This window comes from Triticum dicoccoides, chromosome 2A, assembly GCF_002162155.2.
Source record: "Triticum dicoccoides isolate Atlit2015 ecotype Zavitan chromosome 2A, WEW_v2.0, whole genome shotgun sequence".
Lineage (NCBI taxonomy): Eukaryota > Viridiplantae > Streptophyta > Magnoliopsida > Poales > Poaceae > Triticum > Triticum dicoccoides.
Window position 1 is genome coordinate 418,195,610 of NC_041382.1, and position 26,134 is coordinate 418,221,743.

At 47.8% G+C, this 26,134-nt stretch overlaps 1 protein-coding gene across 2 annotated transcripts; it reads right to left on the reverse strand.

The window, feature by feature from the left end:
* Positions 1-9,673: 9,673 nt before the first annotated feature.
* On the reverse strand, positions 9,674-11,914 carry LOC119359419. 2 transcript variants are annotated; one of them, XR_005172525.1, is made up of 4 exons: positions 11,602-11,914; positions 11,302-11,504; positions 10,561-10,824; positions 9,674-10,465 (listed from the first exon to the last, which is right to left on the reverse strand). XR_005172525.1 is itself a non-coding variant. In XM_037625619.1 (4 exons), the coding sequence occupies exons 2-4, from the start codon at positions 10,589-10,591 to the stop codon at positions 9,813-9,815; spliced, it is 444 nt and encodes a 147-aa protein (XP_037481516.1). In that variant the 5' UTR covers positions 10,592-10,824; positions 11,302-11,914; the 3' UTR covers positions 9,674-9,812. The 2 variants fall into 2 exon arrangements, 1 of the variants encoding a protein (XP_037481516.1); XM_037625619.1 differs by having other exon boundaries at positions 9,674-10,068; positions 10,309-10,465; positions 11,302-11,914.
* Between the last annotated feature and the right edge of the window lie 14,220 nt (positions 11,915-26,134).

Consider the following 26,134-nt stretch of genomic DNA (forward strand, 5'->3'; position numbering starts at 1 on the left):
AAATAAACTAAACTAATTAATAGGGGGGCTGGCCCCACCTGTCATCGACCCAGGGGGGGGGGGTCAAACCCCTGGTCAACAGGGCCTAACCCGCCGGCGGTGAGTCGCCGGCGAGGCCGAGGCGGCGGAGGCCTTCGGGTTTCGTGCTCCGGTGACCAAACGGACGGAGGAGGGGCTCTACGCGTAGCTGGAAGTCGCCCGCATCCATCTGTGCAAACGGCAGGGGCTGAGGTGGCCCGAGCTCACCGGAACGGGGCCCGCGGCGGCGACCGGAGTTCGGGCCAGCACGGGCACGGGGCTAAGCTTGGCGAGCGAGCGAGCTGAGAGGCTGGGCAGCACCTGCTAGTCATGGGGAGCACTAAGAGCAGCTCAGTGGGGCCAGGGGAGCACGGAGGCTATGCGTGCAGCAGCAATGGCGGACGGTGGCTTCGGTGCTCGTGGGGAACGGCGCTACGGCACGGAGGGGAGCATGCTGAGTTAGGGGAGAGGGTCAGTGACTCACGGCGATGACGAGGGGACGCTCGGCGAGGTCGGGGACGGTCCGGAGCCGGCGAATTTGACGAAGATGGCCGGCGGGTCCGAGGTAGAAGACGACGGCGATGGCGGCGATGCAGGGCTTCCGGAGGGCTGTGGATCGGTGGGGAGGAAGAGGGGGTCGAGGCGGAGCTCCTGGGTGCATCGACGAGGCTAGGGGTGGCCGGTGGCCATGGGTACGGCGACGATGACGGCGAGCTCTGCTCGGTGGTGTGCGCGGGAGGGAAGCAGAGGAGGGAACGGGGTCCAGGGGAAGAGAGGGGAGGTGCAGGGGGCGAGGGGGGGGTGCGTGGCTCCCTCGGGTGCCTCCAGCGGCGAGCAGGTAAGCAGGAGGTGGCCGGAGCGTGCGCGCGCGCGTCGGGCACACGCCCTCCTGCCTACTGGCAGGAGGTTGAAGACGGTGGCGACCACGGTGGGCTGGGCCGCACAGTGCTGGACCAGCACAGGAGCTGGGCCGGCTCTGGTGGGCTGCACGGGTGAGGCCAGGTAAGTCCAGGTAAGTTCTGTTTTATATTTTTCTGTTCTGTTTTGTTTTTATTAATTTATTTTGCCACTGTTTTGAATTTTAAAAAAATAATTCAAACAATGCCAAAAACTCCTCTGAATATTTTATAATGCTAGATGGACTTTTCCAAAAGCTTATAAAATATTTCAGGGGTATTTAAATTATATTCTAATTATATGAATATAATTCAAATTCAAATAGCTAATGATTTAAATTCAAAGTCCCAAAAATAAATCCTTAAAAATGTTCAATATTTTGGTTGGGACCAGAACCCTTACCAAAAATTATCAAACATTTAAGAAGAGCCTTTTGGAGCAATGAATGAGATTTCTAGGGTTTTTGCCCCTCTTTTATTTAGGGTTTTGAGGCTTCCAATATTCCTCAATTCAAGTTTCAAAAATATAGACATGATGCACACATGAAGCTAACCTAGAGCAATGCCAGAAGCTAGGGATGTGACAACTCACCCCCACTAAACAAGAATCTCGTCTCGAGATTCAAGCGTAGGGTAAGGTGAAAGGGGAACGCGACCTAGCACAATCTTCACGATCCAGGTTGCACTTCAAATGAACGTTGATTTGAACACCATCTTTGTCTTGTCGTCTTGCTCTGAGAATTCCAGCTAATCATGACAAGAAGAGGAAAGGAAAACTCTGGAAGGATCGGTCTTCTCGAAGGTCGAACAACTCAGGATTAACTCCCGGAATGTGACATAGCAACATCTCTCGAGCTGAGAGGCGAAGCATACCTCTAGAGGGATGGAGTGGAGCAAGTGACGAGGTTCACTAGGTAGACAATAATTCCACACTTAAGAAGGTGGTAAACGATTGTCAACGTAGCGAGGAGTTGGAGTGCCATGATACCACAACGAGGCATCCTGGAGGAGGGTGATTCGTAGATTATTACCTTAAGTGGCAAAAAGAATTACTTTTGATTCAGAGATCATTGAAACTCTTTAAACCAGCCTAAGGCAATTCTCGAGCGATCGTTTGGAGGGGGTCGGTAGAATGGCATACTCGGACTTGGATGATGTGGATTACCTTGTTGAAGACAATGCAATGGATGATTTTGCTTATCACCGGAAATGGAAGAGACCCATGGTAGAAGGGCACATTGGCGGTGCAAGCTGGGAACAAAATGCAAATGCTGGGAATGATTCTGGTAACTGGGGAAGAACCCAACAAAAGAGAGTGGATTCACTGTTTGAAAGGGTCATAGTATTGCTGAGGAAACTGAGAGGAATCCCAGTTAGTGCCGATGATAACACGTAGCGCTTGTGCGTGCTCTCAAGAACTTGAGCATTTCCATATTCATCAAGGTTTACCAACATCCGTGTCAAGGATGCTGACAACACGACATACTACCATGATGAATAGCGATGGACGATGCAGATGCAAAGGAGGATAACACTTTCTCAGATTTCATCTTAGCGAGGCCAAGGAAATAAAAATCTGGATGATCGACCGAGAGACATTTAGCACTCCGCTTCTAATGTTCTCCTTGACGTGCTAGTGTAACCCATTCATAGATATGGTTTGATAACTAGAACATCAAGTAAAGGTCGGACTTCGGGAGCAATAGAATCCATAAGGAACAGTTACGGAGGTAAATCCTACGAAATCCTTATGGGGAGGTGGCCAACTTCCTCAACAAGATACTACAATGATAGGTCTTCCGGCTGGGTGTGTTGGCCATGACATCCACTTTACCGGTTATCGAGGGACCAATATTATAGTTCTTGGGAAATGTTCCAACCATCATATCTGCCTGAGATTCAGATCTGGTTGGTGTCAGGATATTCCAGACTCATCGAGTCTAGGAAGAAAATGAAAGTTTGCAACACAAATCGACGAGATGACGTTGCGGGATTCATCAGGTATGAACTACGATAGCAAGCTCCAAAACATGAGCTGGTTCTGCTACAAACATGTGAACACGCTGCCTCAGACAAACATGATCACATGGTAGTCTTACAATAAAACACTACCGAGTTCTGGTTAGGAACCATCAGCGAGGATATCGAAGTTCTTTCATAAGTCCGGATTAGCTCTTATGAAGATACTCCTTCTCCTTGAACAAATCAGTCAGTGGCTTGGTGTGCTAGGATATACATATGGAATGAAGATGATCAGTCTAACAGACCACAGAATTCTTCGCACGTGCATGACCGACTTGGGATGATTCCAAAGGAGCAAAAACAAACTTTCTCGAATTCACGACGGCAGCTTACATCAAAATGCACGTGAATCAAAGGAAGTCACTCCTTTCATCAAACATGTACTTCATGAGCTAGCATGAGGAAAATGCTTTCAAAAGTTTCCAACACTAACTTAATGTTCAACAACATCATGGAGGAGATAAGGATGTTGTCAATGGACTCAACAACAACTCATCGGAATTTCCATATCACTGGACTTCCACCATCGGGTGAACACGGTGATAGCATTGGTCAGACCCAAAAAATATAATGGTGTATGCTCGAGGGATCAACCACGAGGAAGACAACATTACGAACATCGTTGGTTCTGACTTGATTTGACGATAGCCCACACTCAAATCAAAGGATTGATAAGACGATAGGTCCAGCAACTGATCACAGGGACCAATCGATGAAGATATCATCTTTCTTCAACACACACCACACAAGAATATCCCTTTGGAACGAACTAAGTCAGGCAAGCTTTTATCTTCCAACCCTCCAAGTTGTCGTTTAGCTTAACCAACTAGCTCAGGGATATCTAACACCGATTCTTGGAGAGAAGGTGGTTCACAAGAAACCAACTTGATCACGAGCTCAACATAGCGGTCAGGTGACAACCTGGTAATACTTCCGAGAAGATCTTCGGAAATCACGAACCACCGATATGTTACTAAGCTCGAGAACAATCTTGCTTTTCAGGGCAAGATGATATGATCAAATGAGCGAGGACTTGACAAAATCCTAACTCATCAATCAAAGAGTGCACCAGGAAATAAGGACTAGGTAGCACGATCAATCTTAGAATGGTGATTCAATAACCAACATACTAAGAATAGGATTATTGTCCATTAACTACCAAGCAATGGGGTTGCTAGGAGTATTGAGTTCACACATCATGATTCACTTGTCGGCACTCCGGCTGCAACAACACGGAACCGAGGAATGAAAAAGGATGGCGAGAAGTATCACTATGTCAAGAATTCACAAAAGGTGGTGCAATTCTCATGAAATTCCTGTCATAAAGAAGGTAATACTTCAGGGTAGAGCAGACCAGAAGCTGGATTGGCATTTTGATCTGCGGAGCACAACTACTTTGACCCAATCCTAAATATGGATGAGGTACTGGAGTTCATTTCTCCTAGTCATTCTGGAATAGAATGGCTTGATGGACCACAAGAGTAATAGGTATCGATGAACGATTGCCGCATACTCTTGACTATCAATTGATAGACGAAGGTCAGTAGACAGCTAAAGAGGGACAACTCAAAGGAACATATAACTTTCTGAGTTGTGGATGCATGGATTAGTATGTCGAACCAAGTTCAACATATTTCTTCCGGATAACCCATGCAGAAAGGTAGAACTGGCAGAGTCACGATTTATGAATGGAGAACTCCTCAAGAATAATCCTGTTGTGATATTTCAGTTCAACGAGGAACTTCTGCCATAAGTAGTTCATGGTATTTGGAAGAAAGGAATACCACGAACATCGAGGACTAATGCAAGGTTACTAATAACCTAAAGGAACGAGCAAAACTATCAACATGAAGCAAGTAGGGTGAATCTCGGGTTCAAAACCCAGGGATAGAATACCTACTACTAAATGGCATCACGGGATGCTTTCGATAATGACGGCCAGAGTCATCACACTGGAACATAAATCATGGCTAGACTACTAGATGATCCCCTGAGACACCTAGGGTCATAATAGTAACTCCAACATAATGTCAAGGCAAAAGAATACCTCAACTCAACAATTAGTGTGATTGAGCTGGCATAAAGGAACATCGAAACCAGAGGGAAAGGATTTTGCAAATGCATCAGACTATTTAGAAACCTGGAATGACTCGGACAGCATAACGGCTGTAAATGCTCAGAAAAGATTTGAGACATTCACAAAAATGGTGGCATAACCACTCAGAAGCACGATATCAAGGTTTCGAGATCAACAATTAACATACGGAAGTAGTAGGAACTGAACTGAGACTTAAATCCAACAATCTTATAAGTCCACTGATTAGTAACACGTGATCCTGATAGAAAGAAAAGATAGCCTAGTTCTTAATCCCCGCAGGAAAGATAAGATAACTCGGATCAGAAGGCATAAGGTATAAGGAGTAAAAATAGCCTTACGTTCCATCCCACAATCAATTCCCTTATATAACTAAAGCATTTCTAGACTCAACTTCGACCAGTTTGGCTTGGTAATCCTACAGGCAGTCAAGCTCTGATACCAACGCTGTCAGGACCCCGACTCGATGTCACATCGATCTAGCCGGTAACACCTCATATCACTTTGCGGCCTCACGCACGGTATCCCCACGGGTGTCGCCTTACCTTTGCCCGGGACCGTTTGCGCCTTTTGGCTCACGTATATGATAGTGTCGCTAGCATCCATATGATAAGGAGCCCGGGCTGACATGACTAGTCGTAAACCCAAAGTGGCACAGACTTACAGGGACAGGCATTCATGACCCAGCTTCGAACGTGTCGGTCATCAGCAAGTGGGTCCGGGCTGTAGCACTGGGCTAGCAGGACTCCGGTAAACCGGGCTGTAGCGGGCTAACAGGACTCCGGTACTCAAAGCGTGACATTTCCCCGAAGGGACAGACACAGGAACGAAGAAGGACACATGCCGGCCAGCCTAGGTGTTCCAGAGCAGTAGCAAGCTACCATGGCTCAGCGGTAACACTAGGAGACATTTCCCGGTAAGAGAGGCTACTAAAGATAAACAACTAGATAGTCAGATCCCACACATACCAAGCATTTCAATAACATACACACAATATGCTCGATATGTGCAATACAACATGGCATCACAAAATGACTCTACGACTCAAGTAATTATTCAATAGGCTCCGAGGAGCGAGATATTACAAACATGGGTCTCATGACCCAACACTCAGAGCATACAAATCAAAGCACATGCGGAAGCTATCATGTCTGAGTACAGACATCTATAAATGAAAAAGGCTGAGAAGCCTGACTATCTATCAGATCCTGCCGAGGGCACAAGATCGTAGCTGAGGTATCAAGCTAAACGTCGAAGTCCAAGCGGAACTACTAGTGAGACTGAAGTCTCTCTGCAAAAACATAAAATAGGCAAACGTGAGTACAAATGTACCCAGCAAGACTTACATCAGAACTAACTACATATGCATCATTATCAACAAAGGGGATGGTGGAGTTTGACTGCAGCAAGCCAGCTTTGACTCGGTGGCTATCCTGAACTACGACTGCAAGTAACTCTTTTGAGGTGGCGGACACGAGTCCACATATTCACCAACCAATACACCACTATGGATCCGCTCCCGTCTCCCTACGAGAACGCCATCCATAGCACTCACGCTTATCTTGCGTATTTTAGAGTATCCACTTTCACTTGTCTATGAACTGATATAAGGGGTCCACGTTTCCATATCCGAGGAATCCGGCTATTCGAATAGATAATGATAACCCTGCAGGGGTGTACTTCTTCACACACGCTCTCGCCACTTACCGCCCTGTACACGTCATGTACCTCGGCAACCTTCAAGCGGAAACCGGGCGAGGGAGTCGGCCACGACCTGACTAACCGAACAAGTCTCTAGTCCAGGTTTATTGCCTATTCAGGTTCCATCCGCAAGGAGATCCGGCCGGGGTGTCGCTCACGGCCCCAAACGATGTGTGCAGGGTTCCCAAGCCCACCAACCGGGTGCCACTTGGTACACCGTGCCACTGTGCCTAGTCTGTCCCAAGCCCACCTGTACCGGGTGACACTTGGTAGACTACTAACACTACCTACAAACACCAGAAACTAGTTGCAACTCCTGGACAGAGATCATGTTGATTAATAAGTCGAGAGGGGTCGAGTTACCGGAACCCAATGTGTGGTAGTAGCTGTTCATGGATCACAAACACAGAACTCAGTTCCTGAGGACGGCTGCAATGAGACAACCCACCATGTACTCCTACATGGCCTCTCACCGCTACCTTTACCAAAATCGTGTTCACACACTTAGCTCACACACAGTAGGACATGTTCACACGCCTCTGATTCATCCCCGATGAATCAGACCTGACTCGACTCTAAGCAGTAGCAGGCATGACAAACAAACATGAATGAGTAGGCACAACAGGGCTCAAACAACTCCTACTCATGCTAGTGGGTTTCATTTATTTACTGTGGCAATGACAGGTCATGCAAAGGATAAAGGGGTTCAGCTACCGCAGCAAGTAACAAATATATTGTTGTTGTCCTAATGCAGTAAAAGAGAGCAGGAGCAAGAGAGTGGGATTGTATCGGAATGAACAAGGGGGTTTTGCTTGCCTGGCACTTCTGAAGATAACATTGAGTCTTCATCAGTGTCAACGATCACATCATCGGTATCACGTCTATCGAGAGGGGACAAATACCGGCAACACAAAAGGGAACACAATCAATGCAATGCACAATATGATGCATGATCATGACATGGCAAAATGAATGTGTTTTGAGCTAATGCAACTAGCAACAGATTAAATGAAGTTGGTTTGAATACAAGATTCAAATTCAAACTCCATATGTGATTATATAAATGCCCTTTAATTGATTTGTGCTAAACAGCAGCTATAAGTTGTTCTAACATGCATGAAAATGGTACAGATGGATTCCTTGAATTTTTCTGATAATTTTTCATATATAAATTATTTAATTTGGAGTTACGGTTAATTTTCTATGATTTATTGAAGTTTTAGGCATTTTCTGGAATTAATAAATCATTTAAGAATTATTTAAATTCCAGAAAACATTTACTGCGTCAGCAGTGCGTCACCGTGACGTCAGCAAGTCAACAGGGGTCGGTCAGGGTCAAACCTGACGTGTGGGGTCCACACGTCAGTGACTAACTAACTAACCTAATTTTAATTAGAGCCTGGGCCCGCATGTCAGTGTCAGCAGGGGGGGGTAATTAGTTAAAATAAACTAAACTAATTAACAGGGGGGCTGGCCCCACCTGTCATCGACCCAGGGGGGGTCAAACCCCTGGTCAACAGGGCCTAACCCGCCGGCGGTGAGTCGCCGGCGAGGCCGAGGCGGCGGAGGCCTTCGGGTTTCGTGCTCCGGCGACCAAACGGACGGAGGAGGGGCTCTACGCGTAGCTGGGAGTCGCCCGCATCCATCTGTGCAAACGGCAGGGGCTGAGGTGGCCCGAGCTCACCGGAACGGGGCCCGCGGCAGCGACCGGAGTTCGGGCCAGCACGGGCACGGGGCTAAGCTTGGCGAGCGAGCGAGCTGAGAGGCTGGGCGGCACCTGCTAGTCATGGGGAGCACTAAGAGCAGCTCAGTGGGGCCAGGGGAGCACGGAGGCTATGCGTGCAGCAGCAATGGCGGACGGTGGCTTCGGTGCTCGTGGGGAACGGCGCTACGGCACGGAGGGGAGCATGCTGAGTTAGGGGAGAGGGTCAGGGACTCACGGCGATGACGAGGGGACGCTCGGCGAGGTCGGGGACGGTCCGGAGCCGGCGAATTTGACGAAGATGGCCGGCGGGTCCGAGGTAGAAGACGACGGCGATGGCGGCGATGCAGGGCTTCCGGAGGGCTGTGGATCGGTGGGGAGGAAGAGGGGGTCGAGGCGGAGCTCCTGGGTGCATCGACGAGGCTAGGGGTGGCCGGTGGCCATGGGTACGGCGACGATGACGGCGAGCTCCGCTCGGTGGTGTGCGCGGGAGGGAAGCAGAGGAGGGAACGGGGTCCAGGGGAAGAGAGGGGAGGTGCAGGGGGCGAGGGGGGTGCGTGGCTCCCTCGGGTGCCTCCAGCGGCGAGCAGGTAAGCAGGAGGTGTCCGGAGCGTGCGTGCGCGCGTCGGGCACACGCCCTCCTGCCTACTGGCAGGAGGTTGAAGACGGTGGCGACCACGGTGGGCTGGGCCGCACAGTGCTGGACCAGCACAGGAGCTGGGCCGGCTCTGGTGGGCTGCACGGGTGAGGCCAGGTAAGTCCAGGTAAGTTCTGTTTTATATTTTTCTGTTCTGTTTTGTTTTTATTAATTTATTTTGCCACTGTTTTGAATTTTAAAAAAATAATTCAAACAATGCCAAAAACTCCTCTGAATGTTTTATAATGCTAGATGGACTTTTCCAAAAGCTTATAATATATTTCAGGGGTATTTAAATTATATTCTAATTATATGAATATAATTCAAATTCAAATAGCTAATGATTTAAATTCAAAGTCCCAAAAATAAATCCTTAAAAATGTTCAATATTTTGGTTGGGACCAGAACCCTTACCAAAAATTATCAAACATTTAAGAAGAGCCTTTTGGAGCAATGAATGAGATTTCTAGGGTTTTTGCCCCTCTTTTATTTAGGGTTTTGAGGCTTCCAATATTCCTCAATTCAAGTTTCAAAAATATAGACATGATGCACACATGAAGCTAACCTAGAGCAATGCCAGAAGCTAGGGATGTGACAATTAGTAACAACATGCTCCAAGCTGGTTAGACCATCATCCATTCATAACCGTACACTACTTAAGAACAACTTCAACTACTTGTCTGAATGTTCTTAACATCAAGGGGATGTCAATACACATATGACAAAATCACTGCTAATCCCTCAACAACAAAAATTCAGCAATGCATACTTGTTTGATAGATTTAGGGAAACACACCTCTTAACCCAACCAGATGCATGTAGGTTCATCTTCCCGTTGAACATCTCGGACTCCGGCGGCAACGCCTCTCGCCTCACACCTTTTACTCTGTCTTCCTCACGGACCTTCTTGTCCGCACTCATGGCCAAACGAACCACCGCGAACGCTGCCTGTTCCATCAGGGTTGCGCTCTCATCCAATTCCTCCAGAAAGGGGAATCTGCAACCCTCCATTGCAAGAAAAAAAGCAAGCAATCAACAAATCATGAATTAAAACACCCTGCTTCTCAAAACGATATTGATGTTAGCTGCTCATGGGTCGCATCGGGAACTCCGTCATCGTCAATAGTCGCCCCTCTCCACACATGTCGTCTCAGCAATTCAACCCTTTTTGACTAAAATAAGTAGTAGCTCCTCGAAGTATCGACCTAACAGAATGAATTGTCTCCATTTGCACAACCTGAAAGTGAACCTCATGTGCCATAGATCAACTTCTGTGGTTGTGCTCCTCTCACGGCGTTCTGCTATGTACCAACCATTGTCTTTGGACCGCAACAACTTGATGAGAGCAAGGCAATCGCAATGACACGACCTACTGTTCTCAACCCCGCCTTTCCCTAAAAAAACAGGAAAAAGGAGAGAACATTTTAGCTACAACTCCCGCACGAGATTATTTGAATTACTAACAAGTGCCAAATCCTTATTCCCATACCGCACAGCCGCAAACAATTGCCTGCATGCATGTTGTCCTCTCCACATTTAGCCTTCTTTCACCGTATCTAATGCCAAATCCTTTCTCCACGAACACAGGTTGTAGAAGTTGTATGCTTCACGCACAGAATCAAAGGTTGTACCCAAAGCTGGCACAATGACATTGTCCCCAAGATTGTCGGCGAAACCATGGATAGCCTTCTCGAGAACAGTAGTCCGGTTAGGACATGGCGGCCTTCCTGGGGCAGTAGCACCTATCCTCACCCTGCAACCACCCACAAACAGATATGAGTTTCATGTATAGTTTCACACAAAGCGCTCGCAAAAATTTCCAAGCAGCCGCCACATCAGTTTTTGCAGTCTCACCGTTCTCGAACAGTAACAATTTTGTTCCATCTATGCTACTTTTGGTTCAGTTGCACAATCAACTCCGGAACGACACAGATCCTTCTAATTCCTACAATATTCTACTTTCCACATGCTACAATGTCCTTTAGCATCAACTCATCAGCTACATGTTCATTCATTCCTTCAAACCACAAATCATGCAATGTCCATTACAATGTCTGCTTACAGGCGTCTCTACTTAACTTATACTAGTTCTAAATTTCACCAAACTTCATTAACAGTTCAATCAGCTCTGCATCCATATTTACATGGACACACGCCTGTAACTTTTTCTAGAAGTTCAGGAAGTACAAACATAACAATTTAATTTTGTGGATCTGCAGAATTAACATACCTTCTTTTCCGGCCAGGAGCTCTAGGGTCGATCTATCCAATTGACTGCTCCAACACTGTCGGCGACCCTTTTTGACATGCATCCGCCGCACAGATCTGGTCGTCCGCACCTACTTCCACCATAGGCGCCAGCAGCTCCTCAGCCGGCTGCACCACTGGGTAGTGCAGCGGCTACATCAGAATATTGCTGTTGTTTACCTCTTGCTGTCATACACACCCAAATTGGCCATAAAAGGTCTCAACTTAGCGAGTACCATCCAAAATCACGCACCAGAAAATACAAAGGGGACACATTGTGCACCTCTTAATTGGCGTCCACCGGTTCCGTTCGCCCTGTCGCCCACGAGAATCGCCGCATAGCTCCGCCGGCAAGTGACTAATCCAGCGGCGGAGGTAGGAGACGACTGATAATACTACACACACGGCTCCCGCAACGGACTTTCACGGACCCTGCTTCCTGCTCTTCTCTAATTGGCCCCCCCTGATTTTCACTAGGGGGCCCGCCTCACTTAATCTAATTTCAACCAATCACCTTTAACCACTCCGTAAACGCCCTGTAGCAAGTCTGTGTATCTAGCATCTCTCAGGAGACGACCCTAACTGAGCTCACCATCCCTGTAGCAAGTCCCTGTCCGTAACTGGAAAGCAAGTCTCCTGGGCCATGGATCGGGAACAACATGTTTTCATGGGCCACGACTCTGCTTGGAGCCGTCCACGGCGTTGTAGCTCCGTCACAAACATGGCCCATAGTCCAGGGTTCACGGCGCACGTATTTCGCTTTTCCTACTATTTCGTCCGCCCCTTTAAATGGCCCACGCAATGAATGGCTCGTGTCCCCATGCTAATAGGAACCGCCCAGATTACGAGCGCATTTGTGCTCGAGCACATAAACTCCACTCCTCGATTAGTACATCTATATATCCCACCCATATCGCTCCCAGGGCTCCCTCCTATCACTCCCTCCAGGGCGATCAGGGGGCCAACCCAAGCGCACGGCCGCCGCCCCCTCCCCCCTCTCCTCCACCTCGTCATCCCCAGAGACGTGCGCCGGCTAAGCCCGGGCGCCGCTGGTGATGGGGACGGCGGGGATTTAGGCTGCAGCCCCGCGGTCTGGAGGGACCAGCGGCCCGAGATCGCCATTCGGTCTTTGTCTTTCCTGGCGGTTCAGCGCTGCTCCGGCGGCTTCCTGGGGAGGGCGGATCAGGAGGGGATGTGGCCATGGTTGACTGGTTGGCGGCGCCTCCGATCAGATATGATCCGGTCGGTGCCGCTGGCGGTGGTGGCCATCTCCTCCGTCGAAGGTGGTTGGCCTAAGGCTGTATGGTCAGATCTCGAGATCCGCCATCTAGTTCCGGCCGCAAGTCGGTAAGACATAGTTGCCGGTGAAAACTGAGCCGATGGGAGGTGATGGTGGCGTTCTGTGTCGTTATCTTGATGAAGGCATCATCGTGTAACTACTATCGACCCACTCGTGCCGCTCCGGAGGAAACCCTAGGATCTGGTCTTCCAGATCAGACGACGACGGTACTGCGGTGTCGTTTTCTCTCTTGGGAGCATCGTTTGTGGAGCAGAGCTGGAAGACAGAGGCAGGAGGTGGAGCGGCTTCGTCTTGCACGAAGCTTTTCGTGGAGATGTCAAGTCATGCCTGGCCGACAGGTGCTACGCTGTGTTATGCCTGGTCCGCAGGTACTACGCACGACAAGTCTTCCATAATCTCCGTGTTTGGACGGACGAGCGCATGGCGGTCGCCGTCGGGCGCTGTGGTGGCGTCGACGGATGGACGGACTGGCAAGGCTGATGCAAATCTCTCTTCTGAAGATGGGCTAGCGGTTCGATGATGATTGTGGGTCTAAAACATGTGCATGTGATGTACGCTTTAGGTCTGCTGCACCGGCTGTGGGTTCCGATACGTTATGTGGATAAATCGACGATTACACCGTTTTAGATATGGGGAGTGAGAGCACTCCACATTATCGAGTTTGAAGGTGTGAGTGGTGGCTTGATTGTTAGACCTATGTTGAATAATAAATAAAATGACTGTATGCATCGATTGATGCACAGGCCAGGCCGGGGACTTAACCTCCTTTTCGAAAGGAAAAAAAATAAGGAGAGGGCTTTTGCCCGTCCCTCACATTTTTTGCAGAAAACCGCCTCCTATTTTCTAAAATCGACCCGCAATCCTGTTTTAAATGAGACTAGAAAAAATGTCTGCGATTCTATTTTCGATGAGATATTGATCTTGGCAGAAAAACCTTATGATATTTTGATCAATTAACCCACAGTCCATCTAGAAAATAACGTATATTTTTGGACAGATTCAAATGTTTTTCAAAAATATCCATATCTTTTAAACCCTAATTTTAATTTTAACATATTATATACGAAAATGGATTAGAAAAATGTGTGCAATATGAGTATGATGTTTTTTACCTCCTAAACATTTTAAAATAAGGTTTAGGGACATATGCAAAGGCATTTTAAAAATATCCATATCTTTTAAACCTAACTCCAAGTTTAACATGTCATATATGAAAATTGATTAGAAAAATATGTAGAATCCGACTATGATGTTGGTTTACCTATTAATTATTTTTAAATTGTCTTTTAGGATGTAACTTTAATCAATAGCGCATGATACGTCTTTCTTTCTTACCGCTTGTGACGCCCGGATAATTAAGCTACAGTAACCCTGTACTAGTATTGCCACGTCACCACGGTTACTGTTGATAAACTCACGTTGATCAAACCCCGTTCAAATTCTATTTTAAATTCAAGTCAAACTTTAAAAGTTTTCAAATGTCAAAACTAAATTGTTCTAAATGTGTCAATTATTATATAAAAAATATTGGTGGAGAAATCATCTTTTTATAAATTGTTTATGTGCACAAAAATAAATGAAACAGTAGCTGAAAACAATTATTAAATGACTTTAATTATAAAACAAATACAATTTTAAATTGCAAGTGAAATTTTTATTCTTCGAGTAGTAAAACTAAAAATGTTCGAATAATTCTATAAGTTCCCCTCATCTTCAGGTTGAAACCAACTTCATTGGACTCACCCAAAATAAAATGGTGTAACAGAAAATAAAATGGTGTAACAGAAAATAAAATGGCATTTTCAAAACAAACAAATGTATAAACTTTCCCAAATAAAATGGAACCTTGTGTGTAGCACCCAAAATATTGTAGTTGATTTATATGTGCAGTATCTTGTAGAACAAATATCATTTAGTGCGTAAAATAAATAGAAAACTGAGACAAGAGATGTACAGAAAAGGAAAATATGAAAGTGCTTGTTGTGCACTTTGACCCGTATGAGCAGTGCAGCCCAATGTTGGGAAACGTAGTAATTCAAAAAAAATCCTACGATCACGCAAGATCTAACTAGGAGATGCATAGAAACGAGAGGGGAGAGTGTGTCCACGTACCCTCATAGACCGAAAGCGGAAGCGTTCAGTACCGCGGTTGATGTAGTCGAACGACTTCACGATCCAACCGACCCAAGCACCGAACGTACGGCACCTCCGTGTTCAGCACACGTCCAGCACGATGGCGTCCTTCGAGCTCTTGATCCAGTTGAGGACGAGGGAGAGTTCCATCAACACGACGGCGTGGCAACGGTGATGATGAAGTTACCGGCGTAGGGCTTCACCTAAGCACTACGACGATATGACCGAGGTGTTGAACTTTGGAGGGGGGCACCGCACAATTGTCGGTTGTGATATTGGGGTGCCCCTGGCCATGTATATAAAGGAGGGAGGGAGAGAGGAGGCTGGCCAGGAGGGGCGCGCCAAGGGGGGAGTCCTACTTGGACTCCTAGTCCAAGTAGGATTCGCCCCCCCTTTCCTTTCTTCCACCGGAGGGAAAGGAAGGAGGGGAGAAGGAGAATGAATGAGGGGGCCGCGCCCCCACCCCTTATCCAATTCGGTTTGGGCAGGGGCGAGGCGCGCGCCACCTCATGGCCCTTCTTCCCTCTCCCCACTAAAGCCCACTAAGGCCCATTAACTTCCCCGGGGGGTTCCGGTAACCTTCCGGTACTCCGAAAAAATGCCCGAACTACTCGGAACCATCCCGATGTCCAAATGCAACCTTCCAATATATGAATCTTTACCTCTCGACCATTTCGAGACTCCTTGTCATGTCTGTGATCTCATCCGGGACTCCGAACAAACTTTGGTCATCAAATCACATAACTCATAATACAAATTGTCATTGAACGTTAAGCGTGCGGACCCTACGGGTTCGAGAACTATGTAGACATGACCGAGACACATCTCCGGTCAATACCAATAGCGGAACCTGGATGCTCATATTGGCTCCTACATATTCTATGAAGATCTTTATCAGTCAAACTGCATAACAACATATGTTATTCCCTTTGTCATCGGTATGTTACTTGCCCGAGATTCAATCATCGGTATCATCATACCTAGTTCAATCTTGTTATTGGCAAGTCGCTTTACTCGTTCCGTAATGCATAATCCCGTAACTAACTCATTAGTCACATTGCTTGCAAGACTCATAGTGATTTGCATTACCGACAGGGCCCAGAGATACCTCTCCGATACATGGAGTGACAAATCCTAATCTCGATCTATGCCAACTCAACAAACACCATCGGATACACCTGTAGAGCATCTTTATAATCACCCAGTTATGTTGTGATGTTTGATAGCACACAATGTGTTCCTCCGGTATTGGGGAGTTGCATAATCTCATAGTCAGAGGAACATGTATAAGTCATGAAGAAAGCAATAGTAATAAAACTAAACGATCATTATGCTAAGCTAACGGATGGATCTTGTCCATCACATCATTCTCTAATGATGTGATCTCATTCATCAAATGACAACACATGTCTATGGTCAGGAAACTTAACCATCTTTGATTAACGAGCTAGTCAAGTAGAGGCATACTAGGGACACTCTGTTTGTCTATGTATTCACACATGTACTAAGTTTTCTGTTAATACAATTCTAGCATGAATAATAAACATTTATCATGATATAAGGAAATATAACTAAGAACTTTATTATTGCCTCTAGGGCATATTTCCTTCAGTCTCCCACTTACACTAGAGTCAATAATCTAGATTACATAGTAATGATTATAACACCCATGGAGTCTTGGTGTTGATCATGTTTTGCTCGTGAGAGAGGATTAGTCAACGTGTCTGCAACATTCAGATCCGTATGTATCTTGCAAATCTCTATGTCTCCCTCCTTGACTTGATCGCGGATGGAATTGAAGCGTCTCTTGATGTGTTTGGTTCTCTTGTGAAATCCGGATTCCTTCGCCAAGGCAATTGCTCCAGTATTGTCACAAAAGATTTTCATTGGACCCGATGCACTAGGTATTACACCTAGATCGGATATGAACTCCTTCATCCAGACTCCTTGATTTGTTGCTTCCAAAGCAGCTATGTACTCTGCTTCACACGTAGATCCCGCCACGATGCTCTGCTTTGAACTGCACCAACTGAAAGCTCCACCATTCAATATAAATACATATCCGGTTTGTGAGTTAGAGTCATCTGGATCAGTGTCAAAGCTTGCATCAACATAACCATTTATGACGAGCTCTTTGTCACCTCCATAAGCGAGAAACGTATCCTTAGTCCTTTTCAAGTATTTCAGGATGTTCTTGACCGCTGTCCAATGATCCACTCCTGGATTACTTTGGTACCTCCCTGCTAAACTTATAGCAAGGCATACATCAGGTCTAGTACACAACATTGCATACATGATAGAACCATGGCCGAGGCATAGGGAATGACTTTCATTTTCTCTCTATCTTCTGCAGTGGTCGGGCATTGAGTCTGACTCAACTTCACACCTTGTAACACAGGAAGGAACCCTTTCTTTGGCTGATCCATTTTGAACTTCTTCAAAACTTTATCAAGGAATGTACTTTGTGAAAGTCCAATTAAGCGTCTTGATCTATCTCTATAGATCTTGGTGCCCAATATATAAGCAGCTTCACCGAGATCTTCCATTGAAAAATTCTTATTCAAGTATCCTTTTATGCTATCCGGAAATTCTGCATTATTTCCAATCAACAATATGTCATCCACATATAATATTAGAAATTCTACACAGCTCCCACTCACTTTCTTATAAATACAGGTGTCGGTGTCAAAACCGGCGAATCTCGGGTAGGGGGTCCCGAACTGTGCGTCTAAGGTTGATGGTAACGGGAGACAAGGGACACGAAGTTTTACCCAGGTTCGGGCCCTCTTGATGGAGGTAATACCCTACGTCCTACTTGATTGATATTGATGAGTATGGGGGTTACAAGAGTTGATCTATCACGAGATCGTAATGGCTAAAACCCTAGAAGTCTAGCCTGCATGATTATGATTGCCTCTACGGACTAAACCCTCTGGTTTATATAGACACCGGAGGGGGCTAGGGTTGTACAAAGTTGGTTACAGAAAAGGAATCCTCGTATCTGAACGCCAGGCTTGCCATCCACGCCAAGGTGAGTCCCATCCGGACACGGGAGAGAGTCTTCTATTTTGTATCTTCATGGCCCATCAGTCCGGCCCATGTCCAACAAGTCGGACGCCCGAGGACCCCTTAATCCAGGACTCCCTCAGTAGCCCCTGAACCAGGCTTCAATGACGAGGTGTCCGGTGCACTGATTGTCTTCGGCATTGCAAGGCAGGTTCCTCCTCCGAATACTCCAAAACAGCCTTTGAACATAGAAAATGTGTCCAGCTCTACAAAACAAATACCATACACAACCGCAGAGAGTATAATATTTTACAAGTCCAATCTGCTGACAATTTTTGTAGCGCGACATCACGTCCCAGCCCGACCATTATTTCGAACCGTTTTTTAGCCTCCCGCTCAACGTTTTAAGATGCGGTTTTATTGGCACGTCTTGTCGAAGCAGAGATCATGTCCCCTTATTACGGGATTCTCATTAATATGGGCGTGGATAACCAGTCGTTCCATTGGCATGATCTCTTGGGAATAGGCAGGCTTTAAGGCCTATGAGGAGGCGTTTGATATTCATCTCCTTTATGAAGGGGCACAGACCCGTCTTTCTCCTCGGCGTCTATCTCTTCCTCAACCTTTCCAACCTCGAGTTCCAGCACCCATGTTCCAACTTAATTCTTCCGAGCCTCCTAGTCATGTCCGGACCCAGCCCTCAAGGCCGGTGGGTGGCCTCCTCTGTCACAGAGAAGGATATCACGAAGATCTGGGCGGCAAGATACCTGACCGCGGTAATCCCCCATAGGCTCCCTGCTAAAGGACAGGTTATTCCTACTCCCAGATCCGGCGAGAGGGTCGAATTCATATCTCACTTCCTCCATGGGCTAGGGTTCGCTCGCCATCCCTTCGTTTGTGGACTCATGTTCTATTACGGGCTAGATTTTCACAATCTAACTTCGGACTCCTTTCTTCACATCTCGGCGTTTATTGTCATGTGGAGGCCTTTCTCCGCATTCCCCCACACTTTGGTTTATGGCTCAAGACCTTTAATGTAAAGCCGAAGGTAATCAAGGGGAAGCAAATAGAGTGTGTTGGTGCTACGGTGAACAAGCTCACCAACACTTTTTGGCCCAAAGGCTCTTTCACGGAAGCTTCCAACATATGGTAGCGGGAGTGGTACTACACCTGCGTTCCGATCTAGCCCTCCATTACAGCTCACATCATGGATTAATAAGGGGCTGGACTGGGGATCAATTGACGAAGTGCAGACTCTACAAAAGCCGCATCCGGAGCCTCCTCGAAAAGGACACCGGCCTCATCAACGTAATCCAGGTAATGCTAGTCCACCGGGTCCTGTCGTGCCAGCGACGGCCCCTCCGCATGTGGGAGTTCAATCCGGAAGGACCACGGACCCTTCAGCACTTCTTCGGCATGACACACAGAGGAATGTGGAAGTTTTTCTTTGGGACACGAAAGCAGTGGCCGGATACCACCGAAGACATTGGCCTCGACTACAACCATCCGGATACCTCGGTAAGCACTCGACTCCCGAACACAGCTTAGTTAAATATCCCGTAATACTGAGAAAACACTCTTCGAACAGGGCTGGGTAAAGAAGGCGGAACGAATTAGGTGTTCGGCCCCTCTTCCCGAAGACTCAGCTGATCCTGTGTTAACAAGGATGCTGGCTCCGGCGCCATATCAAGTGCCGATGAAGGAGGATAAGGAGGAGAGCAAGAAGGCCAAAGGTAGCCTTCATTCTAAAGGTACACCAGGCACCATGTCCAGGGAGATTGGAACTCCCTCTTCCGAAGACAAAAGGGAAGGAGAGGCTGACAACCCTTCCCCCGATGGGAGGAAAACGACCGCCTCTGAAGATTTGGAGGTAAAGGCTTCCAAGCAAGTGAAGATGTCCCTGTCAGGCGGTTCGGGTTCGGAAGACAATGTCGTTGCGCAGTTCCTCCGTAAGGACAAGCCCTTAGCCGAATCGTAAGTGAACAAGGGTGTCCTGGACATATCCCGTTCCTTTTTGCTTACAAGGATAACATTTTAAAATTTATGTTTGCAGTCCGGCACACAGTCTTCCTCAATAGTCCTCCTCCTCAGGGGATCTTCTTCCAGAGATGATGGAAAGCGAGACGCCTCCACAGACCTTCTCGCCCAATAGGGCGGACGACTTCGAGGTGTCGTCCCGAAGGATCTTTCCCGATCAACAAGGGATGCAAGGGACAATGAAGACCACGCCCGAAGGTGATACTTCGGTAGTCCAGGGTCCGGGGTGTGCGGCCCCTTCGGGGACCAACAATAAAGGCCCCGGACTATCCAGTTTACAGCCGGAGACGACTCTAGGGTCGAGTAAACATATCCCTTCGAAGGGAATCCGTACTCCCGCATCGGCTTCCAGGAATCGGGAGGCGCCGAATACATTGATGGACATGTTGCAACATGCGTCCATTTCAGAGGAACATCATACCTTAATGGGTATGGTAGTTTAGACGATTCTGTCTATGAGAAGCGGATTGAATGAAGCCTTTACGAGCCTGCTAAGAGGCTTCGAGGTATGCAATGTCATATCTTCAATTGCACTCTTCGTGCAAAAATGCACCTGTGTATAGGTAGTAGCCCCTGAGACTCTGGTTAGCATCCAAAGCAAGGCGATCAGAGGATCAAAAAAGATATTCCCAGGAAATAATCTATTTAGTTGGAACACAGGCTGCTTCATCCATGGCGACTACCCATGCTACAGAGGTTGCAGGCCTGAAGCAGAAACTTGATGTGGCGGATGACGACATCACACTTATTAACAGGCAGCTCGACAAGGCGCAAGGTATGTTTTGGGGCAGTCAGTATATGTATGTATAATAATATGAGCACAAAACTGAGAATTATATACTAAGATATGCATAACTGCAGATAATGCTGCCGCAGTTGAGGCCCTGCGGGTTGAGCTCGTCTGGGCCAAGGAGCAAGCCAGGATGAGTAACGCGGTTGCCAAGAAGGCAGCTGCTAAGTTAAAAGCCGAACAGACCGCTGGGCGCCAGTGCGAGGAGAGAATGTCTACCATGGCGCACGAGCTAAGCGATGCCACTGTCCGATGTGAATTCCTCGAGAAGGATAACTAAGTCAAAACGGCCGATCTTGACAAGGCCTTACAAGAGGCGAGAGAAGCACGGTCCGAGTCCAGAGCGGCTCGGGAGGAGATCCGGCAAGCTGGGGAGATAGCGGCCGGTAAGCCCTTCTTATTACAGACTAAATTCGGTGATCCGAAGTATGCCCTACTTAATCAAATGTGGAGTTCTCTAGACGCATTCTTGGACTTGCAGAAGAGTGTCTAAGATGCGGCGCAGTTTTACCAAGAGCAAGAAGGACATGCAACGGAGAAGCTTTTCTGGTCGCAATTCAGCATGCCAAAGCGTCCGCTGTTGCTGAACGAACAGATGGCCCAGTGGGCCGAGCTCCACAAAATATCCGGATCTGCCATGAAGGATGTCGTGGTCCGGTTGTGGCCGACTGAGCCAATTCCGAATAGTTATTTCGGTTTGGTACAGCGGCTTGCTAATGCGGTGCCGCGTATCAACGTCGTTAAGTGGTCAACGTGCATTGAAGGTGCATGGATGGCCCTTGCCCGCATCAAGACGTACTGGGCGAAGATGAAGGCCACTGATATTGCAGCAAAGAGTCCACCCGAGGGCAAGGACCATCACACACCGGAGCATTATTTTGAGGATGTCCTTGAGGGTGCCTGTTTAATAGACGGTCAGTGCTCGAAGGATATGATATTCGAGTGATTGTACCGAAATTGTAAAAATAATATTATGATATTTCATAGGCTATGCTTTTTGCCTAAAAGTTTTGGTTCCTCCTGTGCGGCCGTTTTTTTGTATAATCTGAAAGTTTACGAGTCGTCGACTTCAGCCCCCTCGCATATAATACGGGGGTGTTCGTAAAAGCAATTGATCACTCTTGACCCAACGTCTTGGTCCATGAAGGAGGTGTCAATTCGGCAAACTAGGCAATCGGACTATAGGGCTTTAACACTTTCACTTAGCCATAGGAGTTTGGCGGTGGGTCTACGATATAGCCCCTGGTATGTACACGGTTATCCGAATACAATGTGTTACATCGGTGACCAGAAAATGGTCCTTCATGTAATACGGAAGGAATCACGAAAGATTCTGATAAGTCATCGAGTGGTTGACCAGCTCTCGCCACATCATGACAGTCAGTTTTCGGCTTTCTCTACTAAGGTGCATGACTAGATGAACCGGACACACAATCGCAGTAGTTCTCCCTTTACTACCTTAGCTGATAGGGCGGAACGTAAGTAGTAAGCACAGGAGTCGGGCAACCCAACTATTGACCAAAGACATGATTCGGAGTTGATGAATATAAGGCCAAACTCGTGACGCCGAAGTATGCTATAGAGCTGTTCGGACTTGTCGGTGACTCGTATGTTGCCATATCGAGCCCCTGGCAATTTGTGCCGAGGTGCGTGCGTGAAACAACCGAAGAAGCACGATTCAGTTCTTAGAAAAAAACAAATACTGAATAAGTACTATGTTCACTAGAATCTGATTGACATGTCAAATGCAATCTTTCAGATTATAACGCCACTACCCGGACTATTTAACATGTCGGGAGTCGAAGGATGAGGAAAAAGGCACTTTATAGGTTTGAAATAAAGAGTGCGGTCTACAAAAAATTATTTGGACATCCTGTCGCACGTCTGCATTGTCTTGCCTCAGCGAAAGAACTCCTTGGCAAGAATAGCCTTTTGTTATCTGTACGAATCCGAACTCAGGAAGAGTCCGCAAGATGACCAGGCTTTGAGTCACCTGTGGTAAAATATAGAAAATAGTTAGAAAAAAGGGGAAAACGATATGGGAGTGCAGACCGCATTGTAGGCCTGTCCGTATTGTGTCTCCGTCGATGACCAAGGTGTTTTAAGTGCATAATTATGTATGCGCGGTACAAACTTCGCCTCTATATGAGGCGAACAACGGAGGATGAACTGCTAATCCAACTCTGAGATTGATCGGTCCTGTTTGATAGAGACCGGCGGCTTGATGGCCGATGAGATACGCGGCTTGATGAGGCCGCTTTGTACTTCGGCTGCAGTAGTCGTACTATGCTCCTTTGTACTGAGGGTGTGTTTCGTGTTTCCGTTTATCATGACGACGCCGTGTGGACCGGGCATCTCAAGCTTTAGATAAGCATAGTGTGGGACCGCATTAAAACGAGCAAAAGTGGTACGCCCGAGCAGTGCATGGTAGCTACTGCAGAACGGGACAATATCGAAGGTCAAGCCCTCGCTTCGGAAGTTGTTCGGCGAGCTGAAAACGACTTCCAATGTAATTGAACCCGTGCAGCGAGCTTCTATGCCGGGTACTGCTCCCTTGAAGGTAGTTGTGGTCAGCTTGATTCTTGAAGGATCAATGCCCATTTTGCGGACAGTGTCTTGGTAGAGTAGATTGAGGCTACTGCCCCCGTCCATAAGGACTTTCGTGAGATGGAACCCGTCGATAATTGGGTCGAGGACCAGAGCTACTGAACCTTCGTGATGGATACTGGCTGGGTGGTCTTTGCGATCAAAAGTGATAGGGCATGCCGCCTATTGGCTAAATTTTGGGGCGACCGGCTCTATGGCATGGGCGTCCCGTAGTGCGCATTTGTGCTTCCCTGTAGGGATGTGCGTCACGTATACCATGTTTATTGCTTTTACTTTGGGGGAAATTGCTTCTGACACCTGGTGTTCGGTTGGCGAGTCTCTTCATCGTCGCTGTCACTGGGTGGCCCCATCCCCTTGTGTTCGGCATTAAGCTTACCGGCTTGTTTGAAGACCCAACAACTTCTGTTGGTATGATTGGCTGGTTTATCGGGGGTGCCATGAATTTGGCAGGGCCGATCCAGTATCTTTCCTAAATTGGATGGTCCGTCTCCGTTTGCCTTGAATGGCTTTTTCCATTGACCGGGTTTGGAGCCGCTGAATCCAGCGTTGACCGCCATGTCTTGCGTTCCTTCATTATTATTTTGATGCTTGTGTTTATTGCGTCATGGCTTGCCGTTGCCGTCTCGAACTTCGGAAGTGTCCGGATCACTGGTGTTGTTGCTTCTACGAGTGAGCCAGCTGTCTTCTCCCACGCAAAAGCGGGTCATCAAAGTGGTAAGGGCTGCCATGGATTTTGGCTTTTCTTGACCAAGGTGGCGCGCAAGCCACTCGTCTCGGACGCTATGTTTAAAGGCTGCAAGGGCTTCAACGTCCGAACAATTGACAATTTGGTTCTTTTTAATTAAGAACCTAGTCCAGAGCTTCGTGGCTAACTCCCCGGGCTGCTGGATAATGTGACTTAGGTCATCGGCATCCGGAGGCCGGACATATGTACCTTGGAAATTATCGCAGAAGGCGTCTTCCAAGTCCTTCCAGCTGCCAATGGAATTTTCGCGCAGGCTGTTCAACCAGTGCCGAGCTGGCCCCTTGAGTTTTAGTGGGAGGTATTTGATGGCATGAAGATTATCACCACGGGCCATATGAAAATGGAGAAGAAAATCTTCGATCCATACCGCGGGGTCTGTTGTCCTATCATATGATTCAATGTTCACGGGTTTAAACCCTTCTGGGAATTCATGCTCCATTACTTCATCAGTGAAGCAAAGGGGGTGTGCGGCACCTCTATATCGGGCTGGGTCGCGACGTAGTCCAGATGGAGTCCGTCCGCGGTTTTCGGCCCGGACGTGATTGTGCTTGTCATGTTCGGCTTGATAGCTGTTGTCGCGCGTCGGGGCATGCCCTCGCAAGCCGTAGATCGATCTGGCCGGACCTGCTTTATTCTTCAGGTCCTGCCGCAGGTCATATGTGTATCCCTGAACGGTTGTGTCTCTACCTTTACAGTGAGATAGTATGGGCCGGTGTTCGGCTTGAGTTGCCGCTTTGTCCTGGCCACGTGGTAGTCAGTCAGCCACATTACGCGCTGATGGTACGGGCTCCTGTGCCTCGTCATCGAATTGAGGTAGCAATTTGTGCTTCAGGTAACTTTTGGTTTGGCGCTCAAGGCCGTATTCCTCGGCTGCCAGGACATCAGTCAATCTGTCGTTCAGCAGATCTTGATCAGCTTGAAGCTACTGCTACTTCTTTTTCAGGCTCCTTGTAGTGGCTATTAGCCGGCGCTTAAAGCGCTCCTGCTCGAGAGCTTCCTCAGGCACGATAAAATCCTCGTTGCCGAGGCTCACCTCATCCTCGGAGAGCGGAAGATAGTTACTGTCCTCTGAGTCTTTGTTTACGGCCTGTTTATCAGGACTAACTTGCCCATCCTCCCGATCGTCTTGTCTAGAGTTTTGCTCAACGGGGTTTTCTTGGTCTTCGACATTATCCGGAGTATTGTTGTCTCTCGTGCCGGTATTGCTATCTTTGCTGCGGCGTGATTTAGAGTGGTGCCATCGGTGCTTTGGTTGTATCTCAGGATGTTCATCCTCTACTGGATTTTTCTCATTATCATTGTCACCCTCCTTGGGTGTATCCACCATGTACACGTCATACGAAGAGTTGACCGTCCAGTGTCCGATAAACAGCGGGTTTTGGGCCTCCTCTTCTCTGGTATCGCCGTCCATACCGTTGATGTTTTCGGAGTCATAATCGAGCATGTCTGTTAAGTCCTCGAAAGTGGCTATAAAGTGGGTGGTCGGTGGGACGTAGAATTCCCTGCTCTCAGCCCCTAGTCCGGGTTGGGCGTAGTTCGGACGTTGCTCCTCTGTAATCACGAGGGACCACATCAAGTCCAGAGCCTCGCTTAAAGGCGAGGTTTGTCGAGAGAGAAAAGAGTCATTGGAGCATGGCGGGAAGGGAATTCCTTGGCTGAGCTCACACGATGCTGACTCCAAGAGTTCGGAGCCAGTGTACGGGGAAGAGTCCGGCTTGGTGATGGTTGCCGGCGACACTGCTTCCTCCGGTTCTCCAGTACTGGGCCTAGTGGCCACAGATAGTCCGATGGGTTTAGAAATCCTGTCTTCGGACCTAGCGATATGCTCTGGATCTAAGGCCAGAGCGGAGATTGAGGGCGCGAATCCTTGGAAGATCAAGTCTCCTCGGATATCCGCGACATAATCCAAGTTTCCAAAACTAATCTAGTGACCTGGGGCATAGCTGTCGATCTGCTCTAGATGGCCAAGCGAGTTGGCCCGCAGTGCGAAGCCGCCGAATACGAAGATCTGGCCGGGGAGAAAAACCTCCCCTAGGGCAGCATCGTTGTAGATGATCGATGGAGCCACCGAACCTTCTGGTGACGACACAGTGGAACTCTCAATGAAAGCACCAATGTCGGTGTCAAAACCGGCGGATCTCGGGTAGGGGGTCCCGAACTGTGCGTCTAAGGTTGATGGTAACAGGAGACAGGACACG